This window comes from Trachurus trachurus, assembly GCF_905171665.1.
Source record: "Trachurus trachurus genome assembly, chromosome: 1".
NCBI lineage: Eukaryota > Metazoa > Chordata > Actinopteri > Carangiformes > Carangidae > Trachurus > Trachurus trachurus.
Window position 1 is genome coordinate 27,509,151 of NC_139891.1, and position 27,727 is coordinate 27,536,877.

Sequence of the window (27,727 nt, forward strand, 5' to 3'; positions counted from 1 at the left end):
CGAGAGAGCTAGAGAGTTAATGGAGAGAGGGACCGCCGGTGAATCAGATCAGTGATGTTGTTTTTTATTGTATCACAGTGGTTACAGTACGTTCAACAGAATCAGTGGTTCTCATGGGGGTCCTGGACCTCTGCATATTTTTGATCTCTCCTGTAGCCTGGCCGGGTCTGGCTCCAAGTTTAATAGACAATTTGATCTGCAGACGCACAGAGGCATGCGTAAAACACATAGACGCACAAAAATCAGCACGTGTGATTATCTGCGGCACTCGGCCTGCGGCCTCGTGCCTACGACCGAATCACAGCCGTGCTGATATACAGTACAACAGCACTCCCCCTCGTGTGATATTGCTTAATTATATGCCGCCTGTGATGGGCACGTTTTGAGTTCAGTGAAATACAGAGTAAGTAGCGACTTTGATTATTGCTTCCCTGGACGCACCAGTAGCGCGAGCCTAGATCCGCCTGCGTTGTGCCAGTTCCCCTTATATCCTTATTGTAATCCAATCAACACGAGGACAACAGTCAGAGAGTTTTTTATTTTTCAATCAGAGAGTTATTTGAGAGCCGCCAGCACCACGTGCGTGAGAAATCAGAGGTGTGGCGTGAGAGCGTGTGAAGCCAATCAAATGCGTGAGTGTTGGCAGCCCTGATGACTAATAGGGTTGGGACGATTCGATTTTTCTACGATTTTTTGGATGCCGATTCGATTTAAATTGCGATTCTACGATATTGCCGATTTTTTCGATTTTTAGTCTGCATTTTTAACACCAGCGAAACAGTTGAATGATTATGATTGTCTACAGACTATTCCAGGAACCATATTTCCCCCCAAAATACACATCACATGTAAGTCAGTTTTTAAGGTTTATTCAGCAGCTATATACTGTATGTTTACTATCTTTTCAAAAGCCTGGACTGCATAAAAGAAGAAAAAACAAGCTTCTGAAACCTTTCTGACAAAATGAGATAGTATAGACTGAGGTAAACTGCTACATTTTAACATTTATCTGCACACAAATACTGTAGGAGCCTATAAATTAACATACTCCATTATAAAGTGAACTTAAACCCTTTTCAAAACCTGGACTCTCTGTATGTAAAAAAGGCTAACAAATGCACATTGCACAATATTTAAAAAAAAATTCGATTTTTGAAAAAAATAATCGATTTAAAAATCGTCAAAAAAATCGCGATATTTATGTGAATCGATTAACAAAAACGTGCACATGATACTTGTTACTTTTAGTAGGCCCATATGACACATTTTAGTACTAGGCCTATATCACATATTATATTTATATATTTAAATATAGGGTAAAGCAGGGTAGGTTGCCCCCCTTAAGAACAATGTCCATTTTCTCTGAAAATATAAATAATTTGAATGTCAACATAATGTACACAAGAAGTATGCCTGCAGATGCAGCGCAGCTGCTCCGCTCTCACCTGCGAGGCTGCAGCAGCTGGGAGCTGAACCAGGAAGCTCTCAGCCGACTGTCCCGCCTGGTCTTCATCTGGAGCAACACCGTGTCCTCCCCAAAGTCCTCCGGCGGTAAAATCTGATGGTCTCTGGGCCAAAGCAGACCGGCGGCACCGACCCGAACCACAGACGGACCGCGACCACCGGCGGGACCGGTGAGAGCGAGCCGCTGTGGCCGACAGACCCTCACGTTCCGCGGCGAGAAGCTGTGACACGGCACGGTGCGTCTGTGTTATTGTTCATGCAAAACTCCGTTTGCAGAAGCCGAGTTATGATAAAAACTTCCAGATCATGAGCTGTCATGTGACTTTGATCGTCATCTATTTCAGTTCTCCTCGTCGTAGAGTCCCCAAATTTACATATAATGTGTATTAAAGTGTCTATTTTCATAATTAAAAAAAAAAAAGCAAAAAACGAAAAATCTCGTTTTTGGCACTCAACGCATGGGAACGAAAAACGAGAAATTACGTGGTTGGCACTCAATGAGTTAATATCCCACTTTACTCATAGTGCCCCCTGGTGGTAACAGGAAGTGACCAGTTTTTACTTTGATATGTACTGATGCCACATAGTTGATTCCATCAACTTAATTCCACTTGTAAAACATGCAGAACAAGTTGGTGAAGCTACATTATGAATGCTGTGAAGCTAAATCACGTCCATGTGGTGATGCGCTAACTATAGATCCCTTGCCATCATTTTTTTTTAACAAAATTTTTAATTGAAATTTCAAATGCATTTCAAATTCAACATTGAATATACAAACATTTTCACCCATATCCCCTCGAACAGACAAAAAATAAAAATAAAAAAGCGAATGAATAGTGATATCAGACATCAGACTAATGGAGTAAAATAAATAAATACATAAATAAATAAGAATAAAATGAGACAAAAATAAATAAATAAAATACAATTAAATTAAAATTAAATAAAATAAAATAAAAGGCAGGATCATTTCATAACCTGTTATTCAGACAGTGTTATCTGTTTACCTTTAACAATGTATGTCAATCTCTCCAGTCCAAGACAAGTTATCAACTCCTTCTTCCATATTACCAGTGATGGTGGGTGCATGACGTCTGTCCGACTACCCATTTCTCCGACCATACATTTCTTTATTTTTGCGTCCATTAGTCCGACCTCCCACTTCTCCGACTTAAGTAGCCCTAACCCTTAACCTTACCCTAAACCTAACCTTAACACTGTAGAATGGGTAGTCGGAGAAATGAGCCGTCGGACTTTTGGGCAGTCGGACTGATGTATGCTCCCCAGTGATGGTGGTTCTACATTTTTCCAATATAGTGCAATCACTCTCCTTGCATGGAGAAGTCCAAAGTCAATCATTTTCGATTGCTTCCGAGTCCTTGGGGTATATTCCAAGTATACAGATTGTTGATGTCAAAGGAATGTTACACTCAACCATCCGTACCAACCATAAATAAACATTTAACTACATTTTCCCAAAATACCAATTTTTTGGCCATTCCCATAAGCAGTGAATCAGAGTCCCCTTTTCAGTCAGACATTTAACACAAACATCAGGGATGTTAGGGGAGATATGGTGAAGTTTTGCAGGAGTTATATAAAGGCCGAATTCCGATTCTCCCCTTAGCCCTAGCCCTTGGCCCTAACCCTTCGTTTTGCGCGTTCACGTGAAGTGGTAGGGGTGTCCCAATTCTGGTTCAGACGAGGGTTAGGGGGAAGTGGTAGGGCTATCTCGCCCTCGAAACAGAGATTTTTCAGGGGCACACTACGGACCGAGGGCTATGGCAAGTTTCCCAGAATGCATCTTGCGGCAAACGGCAGCTGTTTTATTTCTCACTGTAGCGCTGTTATTACGTCATTTTGTTAAGTTTTAATATTTTTTCATGCGAGAAAGTAGCTGTTTAGATCCCAATGGGCGGTCGGTTTATCCACATGAGGCTGTTTAGACGTTTGCTCCGATGTTTTTCGGAGAAGTGAAGCTCCACGTTGGAGCCTCCACCTGTGGAGCAGATCAACGGCTCGTCACGGAGACACCACCCCGTCCGGAGAGCTCGTCAGCCGGCCAACCTCCCGACCTCGTCTTGGTAGAAAAGACGGACGCTAATTAACTTACCCACAGGGTTTTAAAGGTTTACCGCCGCGTAGTTACATTCTTTTCAGGAGATAAATGCTCGTCTCATTGATGAAATGTAACAATTGTCGCATTAATTTGTTTGAATTAAAAGTGAAGCTTCATATGTTTTGGACACAGGAGCAGAACTGCCTGGGGGCTCTGTAGCCTATACAGAAATCACCACATTTCCATCAATAAATAAATGTTTTACAATGAACCGATCATTCTTCATTACATTTTATTTTATTTTATTAAGTTAACGTGGTTCTGAATAGAGGATTTGTGGCAAAAGCTCGTCACGTCTGCTTATGTGAAAGCCAGCAGAGACGACTGATGACGTATGTGATTGTTGAAGTGGTGTCCCAATTCGTAGGGGTTGACTTTCAACCCTACTCCTTGTAGCTCCGTTTCAAGGGCAAGGGTTAAGGGCTAGGGGTAGGGGTAGGGGTAGGGATGAAAAAATACAATCGGAATTGGGCCAAACTCTCATTAAAGGGACAACGAGGAGTTTTGGAAAAGCGAAGCGTTTTCACACTACATTTATGAGCCTCCGCGCGCACCGTACATTTCTTTGACCGGGCGCAAGACGGACTCATGTTTTCATTCATCAATAATTAAAGTCAGAGGTTCAAAGAGGTTCACATACCACCGTAGTTCCGACCATAAACGGCGATGCGGCTGCGTTATTCTAATGATTCGCAACTAAGGAAACACTGGTCGGCTCGACCAGCACTTCCGCCACCACTAATAATAACAAAATAACGATAGAGACAAAACGATATATTTATCGAAAATGGGCCCATTAACAAGTGTGGGTAGCGGAGATTCATCCACATTAACGTGAGACTTTTTTTATAACCGAATAGAAACTCCTCGTTGTCCCTTTAACCATTTATACTGAATTAATTTTAATCTTGTGTTAATTGAAATATTTTGTCAACCGGAAGCAGCATGTACTTTTCAACCAATAAGAAGTGAACCACGAAATTTCATCCAGATAGAGACAGAGCGAGCGATTTTTTCAGGGTTGTGCGACATCGCTGGACGGAGCGATGCCGCTTGCGGCATGTCAGGACAGGCTGATTGAAATTTACGCATTCTAATCACTTTTTCTCGCTTGCTCACCCTAACCCTAACCCTATAACTGCCAATAACGTAATAACTGCCAATAATGTAATAATTTTGGCCATTTCAAATGTAATAAAGCCAATAGTGTAATAATGTGCCAATAATGTAATTTGTTTTTAGGAGATAAATGCTGGTCTCATTGATGAAATCTAACAGTGGCAGTCGCATTAGTTCATTTGAATGAAAAGTGAAGCTTCAGGTGTGTGTGAGCAGCGCAGCCTTGGGGCTCTGTACGTACAAAAATCACCATATTTAGGCTACTTCAATAAATAAATAAATAGTTTTACAATGAGCCGATTGATTCATCCGTGGTCAGTTTATCCAAACAACGCCTGTAAGGAAATTCTCCGACGTGTTCGGAGTAGTGCAGAGCCATTAGAGCAGCCGAGCGGCACCAGCGGCTCACAGAGGCGGCGGCGGCGGCCGGTGTGCTGACCTGATGCCCGGGCGGTCAACCTCCCGGTGTCGCGGTAAATTGAGCACTGTACAATGAGCGCGGCATGGCCAGTGTTGCCAAGTCCGCTTATTATAAGCGACTTTTTTCTGTGAAGTCGCTTCTAAATATTGGTCGTCGCGGGTTGCGGTTTCTTTGGGCTTGTTGTGAAAGTGTAGTTGCTTATTTATGCTTGTTTCCAGCTCCGTGAGTTGTCCTGCAGATATTTTCGATATGTTATTTAAATGCAGGATAGTTTGTCCTCTTGTTGGATCTGTCACCCCCGTTCCCTCCGCCCCTCTCTTTCCCCCGTACACACACATTGCCACAGTGATAGCGGAGGTGTTTCCCCCCCCCCACCTGCACCCTGAGACTGCCGGCTTTCACCACACTCTCCTACACTGATCAAGAGAATTTACGTAACCGTAAATGTTCAAATTAAAGCCTCAGTTAGAAGCCGGTTCAATTTCTATTTTCTGCAAGTTCTTGTGAACAAAATCTTTCAAAGCCCACAATCGCCGTGGTTGTTGAACCTCAGACCCGACGCACGAGCACCAGCCCCCCCCCCCCCCCCCCCCCCCCCAAAAAAAAAGGGAAGCCCATGCCATGGTCCGACCTGATCATAATTTCCACCCCAACACAGCAAGATGAAAACCGACTGACCAAAGGTAAGAGAAGGAGCAGTCGGGTCTGACCCCTGTCTCTAATTAAAACTGGGTCAGTTCGGCAGTTGAAGCAAAGGTGGTTTTATAGAGTAGGCTATCTTTGGTTTAAGTAAATAAAAGCCAAGGGTTCTACATGGAGAATTTACTCTACATTTCCGTTTTCCACATGTTTTTTTTATTTCTCTTTTGGAACCAAAACAAACAAACCAAAAAAAAAAACATTTGTGGATTTAGGGTGAAGTTTTTTTTTTTTTTTTTTTTTGGCGTTGGGGGGGGGTGTTTTGGGCTTGTTTTCATAGTTCCCGTTGCTTGTTTCTCTCGCGAGGTGTGGCAACACTGGGCATGGCGCATTTACTGTTTATTAACAGCCAAGCGCGGTGTGTGTGTGTGTGTGCGTGCGTGCGTGCGTGCGTGTCGTGAGAGAGACAGCAGGTAGAGGGGCTGACTGGCAGAGATGAGAGATAGTGAAAGCTGTTCTTATTTTCTGTTAGAGACTGCTGCGGTGGACCCAAACGAAACTGTGGCGGCTGATTAATGGAAAACACTGGTATAGTAACGTTATGCCGTTTCCAATTCAGCCACAGTGTCACTGTCACATCATCAGCTGCACTGTTGTGGAGAGTTGATGCGCGCTCCCGCACCAGCTTGGCTGATGGCTGCAGTAACCCTGACGGCCGCTACGGCCTACAGACATGCAGAACGCAACTTTTGATCAGCATGGTCTCTGGATGATCTGTTGTAAATTTGAAGTCGATTGGATAAAATCCCTAGGACTGGTTTGTTAAAATACAACATGTGGAAATCATGCCAAAATGACAAGTAAAAATAAAAATGGCCGACTTCCTGTTTGGAATAGACCATTGGTGTCAGAGAGTTTTATGTGCAACTGGACAACATACATGTGTACCAATTTTCATGTTCCAACTCCAAAAAAAAGGAGTTTTTGAAAATTTCAAGGGGGCGCTATAGAGACATTTTGCCCCCCGCATGGGTGACGCCCCTATTAGATTTAAGAGCTCACCACCCTTGACCTGTGTATACATTTTCTTGATGATAAGAGTTCATTAAAGTCATCAAAAAGCCAAACATATTTTCATGGCGAGGGATTGATAGTTACCGCGTCACCACATGGACGCCATTACTCGTAGCTTCACAGCATTTTGAATTCTGTTCTCATGGGAACAACTACAGTCAATGTAAGAGTGGCATTTTTAAGCAAAACACATATCGCCAACATTTCCATGCTGTCAAGATGTAATTTATATACTATCAGATTTTTGCTTAGATTACAGAATTACTGACGATTTTTGAGATATGCCTTGACAACTGCTGCTTGGCTGTTCACTCTGAGTCCATTTGATCATCCCCCATCCATTGCTATGCAGTAGATATAATTAGCCTACCTTTGCATCAGCACAGTCTCTGGATGATCTGTAACAAATTAATAATAAACAGGGCAATTTCAATAGGATGATGCTGTTATCCTCTGGGCCCCAATTAAATTTAAGAAAAATGTTATTTCATCAGTACAAGAGAAAAAAACAAAACAAAAAAGGGCCCTGAAAGCCTTTCAGTTTGCTTCAAGCCACACTGGTCAGCATAAATAAGGAGTGGAGAATTATGAAGGACGATAAAACATCGAATAAAGGCATTATGCCATAATTTGTAAAGCACACCAGATCTTTTATGTGGCCCATTATAACTTTTGCAGCGTCCACAATCTTGACCTTATAAAACGATACTAAGAGGAGAGAGCAGAACACCCTCGACAGCCCCTCATACTGGTAAGATCATCCTATAACTGTTCTGTTTTCATTTTAATATGTCTTTAAAATATCAATTGGTTAGATATATTTTGGAACAAATCTTCTCTTTAAACTTATCTCTGTGTCTGAAAATATGTACTATGTTTTTAGGATTGTGGAACATAACAACATTTTGACAGAGAGAGGGTCGGGTATGAATATATTTTGAATTTGATGCAACATTTGATTGAATGAAGTTATTTTTGGATGTTCAGCTTCATGAGCTGATGTAACTTCAAAAAGGTGCACTAAAATTACTCTAATTTCTTCTACCTCACAGACATAAACAGCCACCATGAGTACAGACGCAGAAATGGCCATATATGGCAAAGCTGCCATTTACCTCCGTAAGCCAGAGAGGGAGAGAATTGAGGCTCAAAGCAAACCCTTTGATGCCAAGGCTGCCTGCTATGTGGTTGATAAGACAGAGCTGTACCTGAAGGGAACAATCATCAAGAAAGATGGTGGCAAAGTCACCGTCAAAGTCCTGGACACCTCGGAGGTTTGTATCATAAATTCAGAGTCATGCTATATGAATTAAATGTGATCAGCTCTCAATGTGACCAACGGCCTGTTGCAGGAGAAGACGGTTAAAGAGGATGAAGTCTTTCAAATGAACCCTCCCAAGTACGACAAAATTGAGGATATGGCCATGATGACCTATCTCAATGAAGCCTCTGTCCTGTATAACCTCAAAGAGCGTTATGCAGCATGGATGATCTACGTAAGACAATCTGCCAGATGATACACACAATACTGAAAATGATTATACTTGTAGGAAACATAGAGTTAACTGTTTTAACTCTATGATCACTTTCAGACCTACTCTGGTTTGTTCTGTGCCACCGTGAACCCCTACAAGATGCTCCCAGTGTACGATCCTTCAGTTGTGACTGCCTACAGAGGCAAGAAGCGTATGGAGGCTCCACCCCACATCTTCTCTGTCTCTGACAACGCTTACCAGTTCATGCTAACTGGTACGTCCTTTTCAGTATAAAATTTGTTAGTATGAGGTTTATGTCGTAGAAATACAGTAAGTGCTTAATTCCTTTATTTTGTGACTTAACAGACAGGGAGAACCAGTCTGTCTTGATCACGTAAGTTTCATTTTTGTTGATGTTTTTTCCAAGATAATCAAATAGCTTGATCAAACTCATATAAGTCTTTGTGTATACCTAGTGGAGAATCTGGTGCTGGAAAGACTGTGAACACCAAGCGTGTCATCCAGTACTTTGCCACAATCTCAGTTGGTGGTGGCGACAAGAAGAAGGACGCAGCCCCAGGCAAAATGCAGGTATGTCACAATGACTCTGAATGTGTATTCAGTGTATAGTATCTCCACAAGAAAAAACATATTGATATGATTTTGTCATTTGGATAATAGGGGTCACTGGAGGATCAGATTATTGCAGCCAATCCACTGCTGGAGGCCTATGGTAATGCCAAAACTGTGAGGAATGACAACTCATCTCGTTTCGTAAGTATGGGGAGATGTATACAAGAAAAAATTCCTCTTACACCTTGCCAATATCGAGAGATTTTAACAACTGCTGTCCCAAACAGGGTAAATTCATCAGAATCCATTTCGGCGCAACTGGCAAACTGGCTAGTGCTGATATTGAGACATGTAAGTAACAATACTAAAAGTGAATACAAATGATTGGAGTTGAGAATTGTCCAGTTTGTGATTTAAGACCCACATTTGCAGATCTGCTGGAGAAGTCTAGAGTGTCATTCCAGCTCCCTGATGAGAGAGGCTACCACATCTTCTACCAGATGATGACCAACCACAAGCCTGAGCTGATTGGTAAGCAGATGCACAATGTTTAATGTACTTAGAGATTTGATTGAAAAACACTATATTGAAACTTACCCCAATTTTTCACCTGCAGAAATGTCACTCATCACAACAAACCCCTATGACTTCCCCATGTGCAGCATGGGTCAGATCACTGTGGCCAGTATTGATGACAAAGAGGAGCTGGAAGCCACTGATGTCAGTGATCTTCATTGTTAAAATCTTTACAATAATTTGCATGTTAATGATCAAAATGGCTTTCTTAATGTGTTTTGTGAAGTGATTACGAATTCTGATGACACTTTTTGTGAACACAGAATGCCATTGATATCCTGGGCTTCACTGGTGAGGAGAAGATGGGCATCTATAAATTGACTGGTGCTGTGCTTCACCATGGTAACTTGACATTCAAGCAGAAGCAGCGTGAGGAGCAGGCTGAGCCCGATGGCACAGAGGGTGAATATTTATGATCATTAATGAAAAATTTGGATGTAACAACAGAGATTCTTGTATGTCATTCGTTTCTATTACGTATTAGCAGTCAGTGTAATATAAAATCACTTAACTGTTTTCAGTTGCTGACAAGATTGCTTACCTGTTGGGTCTGAACTCTGCTGACATGCTGAAGGCTCTGTGTTTTCCCAGAGTGAAGGTCGGGAATGAGTTTGTCACCAAGGGACAGACTGTGCCGCAGGTAAATATGATAGATAGATAGATAGATAGATAGATAGATAGATAGATAGATAGATAGATAGATAGATAGATAGATAGATAGATAGATAGATAGATATTATTATTAGTTTATTTAGGGGACATTGTGCAATGACATTAATCATTTACAGAAAATGAGAAGATGGTTGCACCAGATTTAGCTTATAGCTAATTTCCATCTGCAGTCCTAACATGTAACAAACAGACATATAAAAAATATAACAGACAAGAAACGCAGACCACAAACTACTATACAAGAGTGATACACAAATAGACAGTAGACAGCACATAGACAATACAAAAAAGAGAAAAATAAACAGTTTCCACATCTAAAAAGACAACATCAAATGCAACACACCTGAGAGAGGTGTACCCTATCCTATATGATCAATTGAGAGAAAAGCTAAGTCTTACAAGATACAGAATATAAAACATTTTAGAATTCCATAGTTCATATTCCATAAGGTTTTAAGATAATTTCATGGATTGGGTGCATTGAGAAATACTAAGATACATTAAAAAAAAAAAAAAAGACTAACTGAGTAACAAGTGCCCTGCTTTTAAACATGCTGGCAACTTTGGTTCTCCAGTAGCCATTGTTTTAAATGATGAGAGAAATTTAAATAGTTTGATCTGCTTTTCAGGGTTTCAGGCAGCTTGTTCCATTCTTTGATGGCTGTCCATGAAAACACAGATTGTGCAAAGGAGTGTCGCATGGGGATAATGCAGTCACCCCTGGATACTGATCTTGAGACTCTGATTGTTGACTCAGAGCGGAGCTGTACAAAATTTTTCAGAGGGGGGGCAAGGCAAGGCAAGGCAAGGCAAGGCAAGGCAGTTTTATTTGTATAGCCCGTTTTTACAAACAGTTTGTCTCAAAGGGCTTTACATGGCATCGTAACAACATCCTCTGTCCTTAGACCCTCACATCGACTGAGGAAAAACTCCATGGAAAACCCTTTTAACAGGGAAAATCGGAGAAACCTCAGGGTGAGCAACAGAGGAGGGATCCCTCACCCAGGACGGACAGACGTGCAATAGATGTTGTTACAGACAAGAAAACAGTTTAGAACTTATAGTATTTAAAAAGTATATTGCAGTGATGGTAATACCGTGGTTTCCTGTCCAGGATCTTCAGGGCTTGCCCGTAGAGTGATCTTACAGGGTTTAATACAGTTTTATTTGCCTGTGACCAAGATGATATACAATACTGGATGTAGGATAGAATCATCGCATTTAAATATGTCTTTGCGGCATCTGTTGTCAACGAGCGTCTAATATGGCGGAAGTTGGCAATATTAAATTTTACAATACGACACATGTTTTTAGTATGCTTTTTAAAGGTCAGGTTGGAGTCTAAAATGACCCCTAGGTATTTAAACTCCTCAAAATTTTGTAAAGCTTGCCCACCTACAAAGACATTAGGATACATTTTTGTAGTTCTTTGTTTGGAGAAGAACATTACAGTTTTCTCCATATTTAAAGTTAGACAGGATGAGTACAGCCATTGTGAAACTTTTTCCATTGTGCCTGATAATTTGGCTGCAACTGCTTCAGCATCTCTCCCATACGTAAGTATTACTGTGTCGTCAGCGTACATTACGATATCAACATCATCACATACTGCAGGGAGATCATTGATGTAGATGCTGAAGAGGAGAGGGCCTAAAATTGAGCCTTGTGGTACTCCCATATGACAGGCTTTAAAGCAGAACTATGTAAGTCGGCCGGAAATAGCTCGCTCCTTCGTTGGTTTCTCTTTTTTTTCCCTCTCCGGAGCTCCCCCACAGTTCTAGGAGGCACATGTCACTGTCGTAAAAACTCGCCGCCACCACCTCCTCCACCCCCCTTACACGTGCTTGTGTTTACTGCTGAAGGTAGAGAGCGGTGTTTGCTAAGCAGGGAGCTAATGCTAACACGGAGCTAACGCTAATACGGCGCTAACGCTAATACGGCCACACACAGACAAAGACACAGACATACACACACATGAATAAAGGTTCCAAAACGCAAAGGCGTGTGTGTGTGTGTGTCATGATGTATTACATTATCTTATAAAAGATCCATGGTGTGTGTGTGTGTGTCTGTGTTAGCATTAGCTCCGTGTTAGCCACAAGCCAAACTTCTAAACATTTCATGTTTCCATGGTTTCCTCCGACTTTCCGAACTCAAACCAATCACGATTCATGACATGCATGACGTCATCTGCGTACCTATCTCGTACTGCCGTTAGGCAGTTTCTCGCGATACTTCTATCCATTGACGAGATTTGTGACACCGAGACGGACAACTGATCTTGCAAGTGCGGTTTTCAGCCAGTGGGGGGGGGGGGGGGGTGAGCGCATTGGCCTAGACCCCATTCACCTCATAATAGGTCACTCAACCATCACAGTGTCTCTGAGCCACAATAATTACAGCCGAAATCCTGCATAGTTCTGCTTTAAAGGAAGATGTTTTACCTCTGACCCTGACACACTGGAGGCGGTTTACCAGGTATGACTGTAACCATTTCAGAACATTTACAGAAAGTGAAAATTTTGACAGTTTTGAGAGAAGTACAGAATGGTTCACAGTGTCAAAAGCTTTACGAAGATCTAAAAATACAGCTCCTACCACCCCCCCTTATCAGACCTTGCTTTGATGATCTCCAGGAAATAGCTACAGGCCGTTTCCGTAGAATTATCTTTTCTAAATCCAAATTGCATTGGATGTAACAGATTTTCTTTGTCAAAATGATCTGTTAGCTGCTCTGCGACAACTTTTTCTATAGCTTTGGATATGGCTGGTAAAATACTGATAGGCCTGTAATTACTCATAACCTGTCGGTCACCTGATTTAAAAACAGGAGTTACAATGGCCCTTTTCAAGGTGGAGGGAACAGGCACTCATTTAATGATTTATTTGTCAAGGAGGCTATTGGCATAGCTAAAACATCTTTATATTTTTTAAGAAACAGTGAATCAAGTCCCCAGGTGTCCTTTGCTTTGGAGTTTGTTAAAGACGCCAGCTTATTTTTAATAGATAGATAGATAGATTCTCTTGCCCACCCCCCAACCGGGTAAAGTCATGTTTTTAATGTCTTTTATACATGAAATGCTAAATGCATTGACTTGAGCAGTATTACCCCTGAAGTCATTTTTACGTTGTTATTTAGGTGAAGAACTCAGTGACTGCTCTGGCCAAGTCTATCTATGAGAGGATGTTCTTGTGGATGGTCATCCGTATCAACCAGATGCTGGACACCAAGCAGCAAAGGAATCATTTCATTGGTGTGCTGGATATTGCCGGCTTTGAAATCTTTGATGTAAGCTTCATTCACTGCATTTCAGCCTACAGTACTTTTCATGACAGAATCCTTCTTCTTGCCTGTAAAGGATTAGGCTGACTATTTCTCCTCTAACAGTTCAACACCTTGGAGCAGCTGTGCATCAACTTCACCAATGAGAAACTGCAACAGTTCTTCAACCATCACATGTTTGTCCTGGAACAAGAGGAATACAAGAAGGAGGGTATTATCTGGGAGTTCATTGACTTCGGTATGGACTTGGCTGCCTGTATTGAGCTGATTGAGAAGGTACAGTTTAATTTCCGTGATTCTATCCAAAGAGATTCCTCTGAATATTTAACCACAGCATCAGTTCATGGTATATCTCCTTCTGCTTTCTTCAAGCCTATGGGCATCTTCTCAATCCTTGAAGAGGAGTGCATGTTCCCCAAGGCCACTGACACATCCTTCAAGAATAAGCTGTATGACCAGCATCTTGGCAAAACCAAAGCCTTTGAGAAGCCAAAGCTAGTCAAGGGCAAGCCTGAGGCCCACTTCTCCCTGGTGCATTATGCTGGCACTGTAGACTACAATATCGGTGGCTGGCTGGACAAGAACAAGGACCCACTGAACGACTCTGTCGTGCAGCTGTACCAGAAGTCCCCTGTTAAAATTTTGGCTGCCCTGTATCCACCTGTTGTTGAAGGTATGATATAGAATTCATTGCAATATTCTTAAGTATATTTCAAGACTGTATGTAGCCTACTATCAGTGCTAAACTAAACATGTGCCCCTCAGTCGATGTGAGGGTCTAAGGGCAGAGGATGTTGTTATGATGCCATGTAAAGCCCTTTGAGACAAACTGTTTGTAAAAATGGGCTATACAAATTGAATATAAAGTGTAACAAATCTTTTGCACTAATTATCAATAGAGATCGGCAAGAAGGGAGGCAAGAAGAAGGGTGGCTCTATGCAGACTGTGTCTTCACAGTTCAGGGTAAGGTTAACATTAACATTATGAAAAACAACATCACATTTAAAGGTAGGATCTGGAGTTTTGTTGGTTGCAGTTTATAAACAAAACATTGAAACTCAGCCCCTCCTCTCGGGCTGAGCTGTGTAGCCTCCTGCTCCTGACAGCAGCCGTTGTCAGGACCGCAAAGGAAAGGAAATACAGTCTGAAAGAACCGCTGGAGCCATGGGCCGATTAGCCAACCTTTCGCCAACACCGGGGGCCTCCGTGTATGTTTTTATGCCGTTGTGGTGAACTAAGAAGCGGGTGTTAGCGGCGGATGCTAACCGCTAGCGCTAGCCGAAGTTAGCATCGAGCTAGCTCACTACAACGGTCCTAATACTTGTTACCAGTGGCGGTGACGGTCGGGAATTGGTCCGCAGCTCCAGCGCTTCACTCAGACTGTATTTATTAGGGCCACGGGCAATCGCACCGGGCACTGGTCCCAACAGCTATGAAATAGCTGCAGGGACCAGTGCCCGGGCACTACTGTTATTGTGTGGATTTTTTCCTAGTTATTTTCTTTCTTCATCTTCCGGATGATTTTCGATTCGCTACTAGTCCTGCAACTCGAAAAAATTATATATCAAAACGTGCGGTTTGATCGGGATCGGTGGGCTATTACTTTTCTCAACAGTGTACGAATTTTTCGCGACGTAAGTCGCGAAAAACTGCGCAAAACTTTGCATTGAAGTCCATGGGACGGACGGGAAAAAAAGAGCGAAAAAGACCAATCATTGGAGTTGATCAAACGTCTACTGCTCAGGCATACTTTCACCTAGAGACTCCATTTAAACTTTAAACAGTAGACACAAGTCTTGTGTATTGTCGTATTACTCCACGTTTTGATAGGTCATATAGTTTTTGATCAATCCATGATCAATGACCATGATCATTTTTGGAGAAATTATGAGATTATAATGGGTGTGTATTGCACGGAATGTTAGTGTCAGAGTGCGTGACATCATCGGCTAGAGTGGGAGAGATGCCAGAAAAACTCCAGATTTTTTCTCTTTCCAAACTCCAAACGGCCACAATTTACACTCTACACACATAATTTCCGCCACGTTTGTAGACGAGCTCATCCTCGATCTCATCATCTGCTCAAAATATCAGATAGACTTACAGAATTTAAACTCTGAGCCTCTAAGTGCGGCCACGTCTGTCTCTGCTCCTCATTGACTCCAATACAAATATTTTCTGAGAGAAGCAGAACGGCCTGATGTTTTAAAACTGCCAGCGTCGCCAAAATATTTACTGTAGAAACACCAAATTGTACCAAAATTTTCAGTAAGTCCTTAGAGCAATGTTGATCTGTGTTTTGTTCTGATAGGAGTTACCGTTTTGTCATGCTAAGCCTAAATGTGAGACCGGTGCAGCAGAGGCAGAAAATGGCTCTTTTTCTCCACGTTTCTGTCTGTCTCAGCCTGGGGGGGCCCCTATCGCCATGGTAACCTCTGTGATCCTCAGGCCAGAGCTCGTTAACTTCATAAACAATCCACCTGGCGCTCGTTTAAATGTTTATAAACAGAGACACAGCTAAATCAGACTGACACAGGATGCAGCTACTAACTAACTATGTGTCAAGTCAGTCACACACACACACACACAGACTCTAGAGCCAGCTTCATGTGATTACAGTCACACACACACACACACACACACACACACACACACACACACACACACACACACACACACACACACACACACACACACACACACACACACACACACACACACACACACACACCTTCATGTGATTAAAACACAGTTAACGTGCAACAGAATTTAAACTTAAACCATGATTTAATCTGGTTTTAAAGTTAAACCTTGTTGGTGTCAAATGCGTCAAATGCCTCTCGTGGGAGCAGCTGATAGAGTCCCCCCCAGCTGAAAGCAGCCCACCCCACCAGCCAGAGGGTCCAGGACCATAGGGACTGCAGTGGAGGAAGGCTGCCTTAACACCCTGCACAATGGCACCCAGTACACAGAAGTTAGACAGGACCAGTCAGCCCATCACCTGGTCCGTTCAACAAATCAGTTCATGCTACTGTGATTTATGTAGCCTAGTTAAATACTACAGTAATCATCATAGTGTATTGGCAGGAAAGACCATTTAAATCTGCATCAAATATCGATTAATGAATTACCGTAAAACACCAAATAAGGGCCCGGGCGTTTATTTGCTTAAATGGCTCAAATCAACCGGCGTTTATTAGGGACCTGCGTTTATTTGGGACCTGCGTTTATTAATTGTGTATCTCCATTCAACCCAAACCTCACCAAATATAACAATAATACCGGTAATAAAACGTTAATAATAATAGCCTAATAATACCAGTAGCCTGACACTTAGCGTACTTGCAGCCTATTTAAATTGGTTAATCATGTTATGCCGACCGGTATATTAATTACAGCGGCAACAAATGAGGTTACCACTTACCAGTAACAGATGGAGAGACGCGGCTCAAACTACTTTGCGACCCTTTGCGGATATGGAACGTTTACTATCAATATGAATACTGATGCAAGTGCAAGCTGTGATTTGATATTATAATAAAGGGGAAAAGGCTGCCGTAATAAACTTTATTTTTCAGTCCGACATTGTTACACTTTGTGCACCACAAAACAGATCAGAACAAATATTCAGAACTTGCCCTGTCAGGCCATATAAATTCTACGACACATAAGGCAGGCTACTCAATAAAAAATAAACAAGACGAACCTTAGCAGTGGGCTACAAATCAATAGCCTACAAGTAGATGAACGAGCATCATTAAAAATAATCCCCGCTGATTTATTACAGGACCTGACCATACAAAATATCGTAACACTGCTTATTACATCGTAACAATACTGCTGCTACATGTAGGCTATAGGGCCAAACTGTTGCCTATAATGCTGTCATGTTGGATCTTACTCCATCATGCATCAATACAAATAGATGAACGAACATCATTAAAAAATATACCCGCTGATAGTTATTTCATATCGTAACACTGCTTAACAATAGATTTTAACAATACTGCTGCTACATGTAGGCTATAGGGCCAAACTGTTGCCTATAATGCTGTCATGTCAGATCTCACTCACTCATCATCTTCCTTTCCCGACTCATCATCACAGTTATCCACCTCATCCTCACCCTCCTCCATTTCCTTCTCCTCCCCATCATCCACCACTACAAGTTCATTCTCAAATTCTTCCTCCGAGTCATTCTCTTCCTCCTCCATCTCTCCCTCTTCGACACCTGCCATCTCCCTCTGTCTGGCCCGAGCCAGCATATCCTTCCCTGCTGCGCACGGCTGTCCCTCTCTGAAACAGTGGATTAGGTCATCCTCGCTCCCATCTGCGGGCAGTGTCAGGCCACACACCTTGAAATGCAATATTACAAAAATATATTTTTCAGTTACCGGTAGGCCTATCTATTTTCCTTTAGAGCATGTACGCACACACACATTATACCACTGACATACACTTAGGCTACCTTGAAGGATTTTTTAACCTGCTCCACGTCCAGTTTGCCCCACGCTGAGAGCACCCACTTGACGAGGAGGCGGCGGGCAGGTGCCCTGAGGTTCCCTCCAGCTGTGTATTCTTTATCGGTGTCCTCGGCCATCCAGCTGTCGTATGATTCGTGCAGGCTTGCCTTGAATGGTTTGTTCCATACAACATCTGGGGCCTGGATGTACTTTGTACAGCCCCCGGGAATGACCGCGGTGGTCACGTTGTAACCCTGTCTGAGTTCCGCCTTTGTTGCGCTGCTTATGTGACATCTATAGGAATCCCACACAAGGAGTCTGTGGCCAAAGTTCAATTTTCCCACCACTCGTTGCAGCCAGTCTGCGGTCAGGGCATCATTCATCCATCCGTTTTTGGATGAAGCGATGACAACTCCTCCGATGGTCTGCATTGCCTTAACATCTCGTACAGCTCCCTTGAAGACAATGTAGGGCTTCAGCTTTGATCCATCAGCTCTTGCAGCCAGCACCACGGTGAGGTGACTCTTTTCGTGGCCTGTTGTTTGAAGTTGTACACTGCGGGCTCCTCTCTCCTCCACAGTTGTTGACCCCACCATGTCAAACCAGACCGCCGTCTCGTCCATTGCTATTACGTCTCGATTCTTTATCTTCTTTGCAATGGTCTGCCGTGTGGCGTAGGTGACAAAATTCACAAGTTTTTCAGTGAATTGCCCAGCTTCTTTTTGGGCCAGGGTTGTGCGTCTTCGGACACTAAAGCCGTTCCTCTTCAGGAATCGATCTAGCCAGCCAGCGCTAGCCGCGAACGGCTTCTCGTTGTCAGCTATGGTCTGATACAACTCTTTTGCCATTACTCTTATCATCTTCCGCGACACACGCTGGTGTCTGGCACGCTTGTGAAGGATCCAAGCTACAACTTTAGCCTCTAGCTCATCGCTCACCCTTTTTCTCCCTCCACCATGCAACCTCTCGCGCTTGCTGTTTTCCGTTGCTAACTCTTGGAGCTTGGTTTTATTTTTTTTCCACTCTCTCACTCTTTTGCTGTCCACGCCGAATTGTCTGGCCGCTGCTTCTCCGCTGTTTTGCTCTGCATATCGAACTACATTTAATTTGAATTTAACATCATATTTCTTGTGTGAAGCCGTGGTGCTGGCCATGGTGCTGGAATACGTGTCTGTATGTTTCTCTTCCGGTCAACTTCACAACACGTCATCAAAGAAGTCACTCTAAAATTAAGTAAATACAGTAAAAAAAAAATAAAAGGTAAAAAGCCCCACACTTTTCGTTTAAGGTTATTTGTTTGTGTTTAGGTAGGCTATATTTGCATAGAATATTTTTTGGCAACCAGAAAAACAATGTTTGACCCGGCGTTTATTTGGGATGGGCGTTTAATATAAAAAATATTTTGCTACACCCGGCGGTTAATTGGGACCGGCGGCAATTTGGGACTCGGCCCTTATTTGAAGTTTTACGGTAATCGATAATTTGCATGTTGGTCTTGGTTAAGTACCACCTTGAAAAAAAAAACAATGTTTTGTTGCTTAAGCTATTCAGTCATTCAATGGTATACTAAAATCCATGTGAAAAAAATGCTTCTCACTGTTCTCAGGTCAAATATTTATATGCGATTAAAATGCAATTAATTACAAAGCCTCTAATGAATTAGATTAATTGTTTTAATTGAGTCCTGGCCCTATTACACAAGATAAACACACACACACACACACACACACACACACACACACACACACACACACACACACACACACACACACACACACACACACACACACACACACACACACACACACACACACACACACACACAGTTAACCTAATGTGATTACAGCTCCTCCATATCAGTGCTTATAGAAAGATGATCATGTGTCTGTCTGATCAGCTCTGTCTTGACCTTAAGATCGTGGGTTTGATTCCCATGTTGACAGAGATGGCAAAATCGGCAGTAGCCGTGGCCCATTCAAAATTTCCCGAGAGGAAATTTTCTAGTTTTACTTTGTTGTCCTGACTGCTGCTGCTCAGAGATAGAGACTCAGTAGCATCAGACAGCTAGTGCGGCTAGCAGGCCTGAGCCCTCCTACTCTACTGCACGTAGCTCCACTTGAGCTCCATCATTGGCTGGAGAGAAAACACAGACTCTCTCACCATAGATAATCTATGCTCTCTCGCTCCACCCAGAAACGTCCACGTGCATAACAAAACCTGAACAAAACAGAGCAAAAGACCAAAATACAGGCAGGGGGAGGGGGCGCTGCAGACACAGCCCCCACCACACAGGACTAGAAGCCCATAGGTGATGATTAAGACGGAATTCATTTGTACAAGTCTAATGTTTATTTTTGGGCACAAAACTCCAGACCCAATCTTTAACTTAAAAAAAAAAATGCAAGTGCTGGATTTCATGACAATTACTATTTTCCATCTATAGGAGAACTTGGGCAAGCTGATGACTAACTTGAGGAGCACCCATCCTCACTTTGTGCGTTGTCTGATTCCCAATGAGTCCAAGACTCCAGGTACAAAAACACAATCTCATTTGTGTTTTTTATTGTATTTGTAAGGATCCCCATTAGCTGCGCTCTAGAGCACCGCTAGTCTTTCTGGGGTGTGTTTGTTTTGTTTAGGGATAATGTTGCAAGACGTCCAAATAATAACAATTTATTCACCATACTAATGGCCAAATCCCTCTTCCACAGGTCTGATGGAGAACTTCCTGGTCATCCACCAGCTCAGGTGTAACGGTGTGCTGGAGGGTATCAGAATCTGCAGGAAAGGTTTCCCTAGCAGAATCCTCTATGGTGACTTCAAGCAGAGGTATATAGTTTATTAAATATAGGTTAATAATTTAGTTTCATTTAAGACAAGGTAAAGAAAATTCTCACACTCACAATCTCTCATAACAGATACAAGGTACTGAATGCCAGTGTCATCCCTGAGGGCCAGTTCATTGACAACAAGAAGGCATCAGAGAAGCTGCTTGGATCAATTGATGTTCCTCACGATGAGTACAGATTTGGACACACCAAGGTAGGCACCAATGACTATTTACCAATGAAGATAGATTTTTACATTAGAAATACATCTAAATGAACTACCTACTTAATGAGGATAGGTTTTTACATTAGAAATACATCTAAATGAACTACCCACTTAATTTAAATTAGGTTTGTGCAACAGCGGACCATGTGCCAAAGGAGAAGTGACATAGATGCAGAGCAGCCGTCATGTTGCCATTCATAAAACACCTTAAACCATCTGGGGTGCCTTTAAGTTAACATGTATTGTCTGTTTATTCAGGTGTTCTTCAAGGCCGGTCTGCTGGGTACCCTTGAGGAGATGAGAGATGAAAAACTGGCACATCTGGTCACCATGACTCAGGGTCTCTGCCGTGGATACCTCATGAGAAGGGAGTTTGTGAAGATGATGGAAAGAAGGCATGTTGGAAAAAGCTACTTACGACACACACATGACAAAGTCATAGTAGGAATAATGACGATTTCCCTATAACACAAACCTCTTCTCTGCAGGGAGAGCATTTTCACCATCCAGTACAACATCCGCTCCTTCATGAATGTCAAGCATTGGCCATGGATGAAGGTGTACTACAAGATCAAGCCTCTGCTGAAGACTGCTGAAACTGAGAAGGAGCTGGCTAATATGAAGGAAAACTATGATAAGATGAAAACTGACCTGGCTGCTGCACTGGCCAAGAAGAAGGAACTGGAAGAGAAGATGGTGTCTCTTGTGCAGGAGAAGAATGATCTGCAGCTGGCAGTGGCATCCGTAAGTACATGTGAACAGATGGCTGTGATTTTTGATGTTTTCTGAAACAAGAGTTTGATGTGCTAACAGAGTGCATTCATGCAACATGATCTAGGAAGGAGAGAATCTGTCAGATGCTGAGGAGAGATGTGAGGGACTCATCAAGAGCAAGATTCAGATGGAGGCCAAACTCAAAGAGACAACTGAGAGACTGGAAGATGAAGAGGAAATCAATGCTGAGCTTACTGCTAAGAAGAGAAAGCTGGAGGATGAATGCTCTGAGCTCAAGAAGGATATTGATGACCTGGAGCTCACCTTGGCCAAGGTGGAAAAGGAGAAACATGCCACTGAGAACAAGGTTTGTCTACATTAATATCTCCATTAGATAAAGGAAAGTGTGCACATTAGCTGTTTAATAACAAAATCTTTCTTGCAACCATAGGTGAAGAACCTTACAGAGGAGATGGCCTCTCAGGATGAGAGCAATGCTAAGCTGACCAAGGAGAAGAAAGCCCTCCAGGAGGCTCATCAGCAGACTCTTGATGATCTGCAGGCTGAGGAAGACAAAGTCAACACTCTGACCAAGGCCAAGACCAAGCTTGAACAGCAAGTTGATGATGTAAGTTTTTAAAGTCTATGACTTGGCAAAACAAGACCTTTCATGAACATATTAATAATTTTTTCATATCAACGTGCAGCTTGAGGGTTCCCTGGAGCAAGAGAAGAAACTGCGTATGGACCTTGAGAGAGCTAAGAGAAAGCTTGAGGGTGACCTGAAACTGGCCCAGGAATCCATCATGGATCTTGAGAATGACAAGCAGCAATCTGATGAGAAGATCAAAAAGTAAGAGATTGATTTTCTTCTCTACTTAAAGGTATTCAGAAAAGAAAATTGATTTTGAGCCCACTATGGGTCTTAAAATTAGTTTAATCACCCATCTATCAGACGACCAAACTTTGTGCAAAATTCTATTTTCAAGTAAATCCGGGGTGAAAGTGGGGTAGTTTTTTCCCACATTGGATAATGCAGGGGCACGAATTATGCATCACATTACTCACGATTCATCAGCCAGTGATATTGGATCCGTCATCTGTCAATCAAACGTCTGAGAAAAGCGAGGAGACTCGTCCACCACCACCGACACAAACTCTCCTCTGTCCCTACTGCACTCTCCTCCTCCGGATCCCTGCGGTCTATCACTTAGCCTCGCTAGCTAAGTTAGCAAGCTATAACGTAGCAAGCCTACTAGGTAACAGTTAGTTACATTACCTAAACACACTCGCACACACACACACACATACACACATACACACATACACACAGAGCTCGGTCCCGAACCAAACATTGAATATCCCGCCCGCTCGATAACAACCAATCAAATTTGTTTTCCTTACTCGGGTAAACTCGTGCTGCAACTCATGGAAACTTGTGGAAGGAGGCACGACAAACAGGACAAACGGTCATTTCTGAAAACCTTTAAAAAGAACTATTACATTTGTTGACACACTCAGTAGGTTGCATACTCATACACTGCATTTTTTTTTTAAATTCACACAGGAAGGACTTTGAAACCAGCCAGCTCCTCAGCAAGATCGAGGATGAGCAGTCAATGAGTGCTCAGCTCCAGAAGAAGATCAAGGAGCTTCAGGTACTGACACTGATAGAATGTATTGGTGCATACCTTTGGTATGTTTTATTCTAATGTTCACTGTTAACTGAAACACAACATGTTTACATTAAACAGGCCCGTATTGAGGAACTGGAGGAAGAGATTGAGGCTGAGCGTGCTGCTCGTGCCAAGGTTGAGAAGCAGAGGGCTGACCTTTCCAGGGAACTTGAGGAGATCAGTGAGAGGCTGGAGGAGGCCGGTGGTGCCACTGCTGCTCAGATTGAGATGAACAAGAAGCGTGAGGCTGAGTTCCAGAAGCTGCGTCGTGACCTGGAGGAGTCCACTCTGCAGCATGAAGCTACTGCTGCTGCTCTTCGTAAGAAGCAGGCTGACAGTGTTGCTGAGCTGGGAGAGCAGATCGACAACCTCCAGCGTGTCAAGCAGAAGCTTGAGAAGGAAAAGAGTGAATACAAGATGGAGATTGATGATCTCTCCAGCAACATGGAGGCCGTGGCCAAATCAAAGGTAAATGAGATATTAAATTGCAATCTGATAAATAGATTAGTATAATAACTGAAGGATTCATGAATAAAACAATTCATTTCCATTTTTTCTCGACTCAAGGGAAATCTTGAAAAGATGTGCCGTACTCTTGAGGACCAATTTAGCGAACTGAAGACCAAGAATGATGAACATGTTCGCCAAATCAATGACATAAGTGGACAGAGAGCACGTCTCCTGACAGAAAACGGTTTGTTTAACACACTGTTTACCTACAGTAATCTTCAGTGTACAACGAAGACACACTAATGTTGGATGATCATTTTTAAACTAGGTGAGTTTGGCCGTCAAATTGAGGAGAAAGAGGCTCTTGTCTCCCAGCTGACCAGAGGCAAACAGGCCTTCACTCAGCAGATTGAGGAGCTGAAGAGGCAGGTTGAAGAGGAGGTTAAGGTAAGAACATTTAACATCTGCTCTGGTTTTATTCAATGCCATTTAGACATTTGGTGCATTCACGCATACATTTCTTCCACTAGGCCAAGAATGCACTTGCTCATGGAGTGCAATCAGCTCGCCATGACTGTGACCTGCTGAGGGAACAGTTTGAGGAGGAGCAGGAGGCCAAGGCTGAGCTGCAGCGTGGAATGTCCAAGGCCAACAGTGAGGTGGCTCAGTGGAGAACTAAGTATGAAACTGATGCTATCCAGCGCACTGAGGAGCTTGAGGAGGCCAAGTGAGTACCACTCAGACAATGAAATGAAAGACATTGGTATCAATAAGCATATAAATCAAAGTACTTTCTTTGCATTTTCTAAAATAAGTAACACTTGACACTACAGTAATGGTAACTGGTTTTAACATAGGGGCTGTTTAATCTAAGAACAATAACATCTAACTATATATCTAACAAAAATATCTGTAAATGGCTCTAGTAAATTTAAGGTTTTTAAGGACTGACAAGAAAATGTAACTTTTTTCTTTTTTTTTTAAGGAAAAAGCTGGCTCAGCGCCTTCAGGACGCTGAGGAGCAGATTGAGGCTGTGAATTCCAAGTGTGCCTCTCTGGAGAAAACCAAACAGAGGCTCCAGAGTGAGGTGGAGGACCTCATGATTGATGTTGAGAGGGCTAATGGACTGGCTGCTAACCTAGACAAGAAGCAGAGGAACTTTGACAAAGTAATAATGTTAATCTTGTGTGGTCAGGTCAAATTGTTTACAATAAAAATATGTTTTTTGTGTTTGTTTTCATATTAGTACATAACTAATGAAACCATATTAATTGTGTCACTCAGGTGTTGGCAGAGTGGAAGCAAAAGTATGAGGAGGGTCAGGCCGAGCTTGAAGGAGCTCAGAAGGAGGCTCGTTCTCTTAGCACTGAACTGTTCAAGATGAAGAACTCATATGAGGAAGCTCTGGATCACCTGGAGACCATGAAGCGTGAAAACAAGAATCTGCAGCGTAAGTTCCTGCCTCATTGCATTGGAAACTAGGTTTAAATTTTGAGGCTTACTGATTACTAACCACACGTGTCTCTCTACAGAGGAGATCTCAGATCTGACTGAACAGATGGGTGAGACTGGCAAGAGCATCCATGAGCTGGAAAAGTCCAAGAAGCAGGTGGAGACAGAGAAGACTGAGATCCAGACAGCTCTTGAGGAGGCTGAGGTACATTTTTTATCTGAGGAGATAAAAAATCTGCATACTGTGAAAGATATCAAGGCAAGGATGAACATTTTATTTGTTGATGTCAATAGGGAACTCTGGAACACGAAGAGTCTAAGATCCTGCGTGTCCAGCTGGAGCTCAACCAGATCAAGGGTGAGGTGGACAGGAAGCTGGCAGAAAAAGATGAAGAGATGGAGCAGATCAAGAGGAACAGCCAGAGGGTGATTGACTCCATGCAGGCTACTCTGGATTCTGAAGTCAGGAGCAGGAATGATGCCCTGAGAATCAAGAAGAAGATGGAGGGAGATCTGAATGAGATGGAGATTCAGCTGAGCCATGCCAATCGCCAGGCTTCTGAGTCCCAGAAGCAGCTGAGGAATGTGCAGGGACAGTTCAAGGTATTGTTGTCATGGTGCTGCTGCACAAACTACAGTACAGTGAGTGGATCCACAAAAGGTGTCAATCGTGTTAAATCTAAATATTTTAATATACTTTTTAACTAGGATGCCCAACTGCACCTTGATGATGCTGTCAGAGCCCAGGAAGACCTCAAGGAACAGGCTGCTATGGTGGACCGCAGAAATGGTCTTATGGTTGCTGAAATTGAGGAACTTAGAGCTGCTCTGGAACAGACAGAGAGAGGACGCAAGGTTGCTGAACAGGAGCTGGTGGATGCCAGTGAGCGTGTTGGACTTCTGCACTCTCAGGTAATGATCATTTCAACAATTTAAAAAACAAATAAGGTTTAATGATGCAAAAAATTAGGCATGTTATCACCGAAGTGACATTTCTCTTTAAACCTCTCAGAACACTAGCCTTCTGAACACCAAGAAGAAGCTTGAATCTGACCTGGTTCAGGTCCAGAGTGAAGTTGATGACAGCATTCAGGAAGCAAGAAATGCAGAGGACAAGGCAAAGAAGGCCATCACCGATGTAGGTTTAAATTTCATTTGGTCATAGTACTACTCCAGTTAAAATGTGTTTTTTATGAGACTTCTAACCCCAATTTTACATTCTCTAGGCTGCCATGATGGCCGAGGAGCTGAAGAAGGAGCAGGATACTAGCGCTCACCTGGAGAGGATGAAGAAGAACCTGGAGGTTGCTGTTAAGGACCTGCAGCACCGTCTGGATGAGGCTGAGAACCTGGCCATGAAGGGTGGCAAGAAGCAGCTCCAGAAACTCGAGTCTAGGGTACAACAGTCATGCTAATATTTTGCAAGTTGAGCAGAAGTAAAAAGTTACACAAAAGACATTTTAAATATTGCATACATTTTCCTGTTTTCTGAAGGTGCGTGAGCTGGAGACAGAGGTTGAGGCTGAGCAGAGACGTGGAGCAGACGCTGTTAAGGGTGTCCGCAAGTATGAGAGGAGAGTGAAGGAGCTCACCTATCAGGTAAAGCTGTGATCACATTTAACATGTACAGTATAAATCCATCCAATATCAGTTTCCTTCTCATTATAACATGTACAATGTAATGAATATTTCATATTACAGACCGAGGAGGACAAGAAAAACGTTGCCAGGCTGCAGGATCTGGTCGACAAGCTGCAGCTCAAGGTTAAGTCCTACAAGAGGCATTCTGAGGAAGCGGTAAGGGCAAAACATGTATTTGAAATATTCAATGCACAGTATATATGCTGGCCTTTTTGGAAATGTAAACACTTTACAATATATTCTATTCCAGGAGGAGCAGGCCAATGTTCATCTGTCCAAGTGTAGGAAGATCCAGCATGAGCTGGAGGAGGCTGAGGAGCGTGCTGACATTGCTGAGTCCCAGGTCAACAAGCTCAGAGCTAAGACCCGTGACTCTGGCAAGGTAATGGAATATAAAATATCTATCAAAGCCCATGCTCCAGTCTATCATACCAAATTTATGACACCCTTTTTGAAAACAAATTCCATGAATAACATTGCAAACAAACCACAACATGTACTCAGAGTGTGATATTAATGTATGAAAATATGTACTGCAAACTATTCATCCATTGTCTTTTTTCTTTTTTCTTTACAGGGAAAAGAAGCAGCTGAGTAAAGCACCGTAACTGATTGGCTGTTTCTATTCATATAATATGAAGTGAACTTGTCCAAATAAAACTGATTATCATGTTAAATTGCTGTCTGTGTTGATCTGAACTCATTCTTTTATGAGAAAGAGTAACTATGAGATTTGGGTCACTGGTGACACAGGTAGATATCATTCCACAGTTGACACTGGAATATCTGACTAATATATGTAAAAAAAAAAAAAAAAAAACTTCACCGTTAAAATTACAGCAAGACATTTTTTACTA

At 42.6% G+C, this 27,727-nt stretch overlaps 2 protein-coding genes across 29 annotated transcripts in view; one reads left to right on the plus strand and one right to left on the minus strand.

Annotated features, from left to right (window-relative positions):
* LOC310993105 (perforin-1-like) overlaps positions 1-27,727 on the minus strand; it is a 113,424-nt gene that overhangs the window by 42,069 nt on the left and 43,628 nt on the right. The gene's annotated exons all lie outside the window — the stretch shown is intronic.
* Positions 7,505-27,655, plus strand: LOC310993313 (myosin heavy chain, fast skeletal muscle-like). The gene is made up of 41 exons (XM_083981634.1): positions 7,505-7,590; positions 7,723-7,763; positions 7,892-8,113; positions 8,192-8,335; positions 8,432-8,588; positions 8,681-8,708; positions 8,791-8,905; positions 8,996-9,088; positions 9,175-9,238; positions 9,320-9,418; positions 9,504-9,607; positions 9,727-9,865; positions 9,985-10,103; positions 13,275-13,424; positions 13,524-13,694; positions 13,791-14,091; positions 14,318-14,382; positions 20,326-20,413; positions 20,594-20,711; positions 20,801-20,924; positions 21,195-21,335; positions 21,429-21,680; positions 21,775-22,017; positions 22,102-22,278; positions 22,358-22,503; positions 23,218-23,308; positions 23,405-23,794; positions 23,894-24,020; positions 24,105-24,223; positions 24,307-24,503; positions 24,762-24,945; positions 25,062-25,227; positions 25,310-25,434; positions 25,524-25,832; positions 25,938-26,141; positions 26,242-26,367; positions 26,456-26,626; positions 26,724-26,828; positions 26,931-27,026; positions 27,121-27,252; positions 27,448-27,655. The coding sequence occupies exons 3-41, from the start codon at positions 7,907-7,909 to the stop codon at positions 27,466-27,468; spliced, it is 5,808 nt and encodes a 1,935-aa protein (XP_083837760.1). The 5' UTR covers positions 7,505-7,590; positions 7,723-7,763; positions 7,892-7,906; the 3' UTR covers positions 27,469-27,655.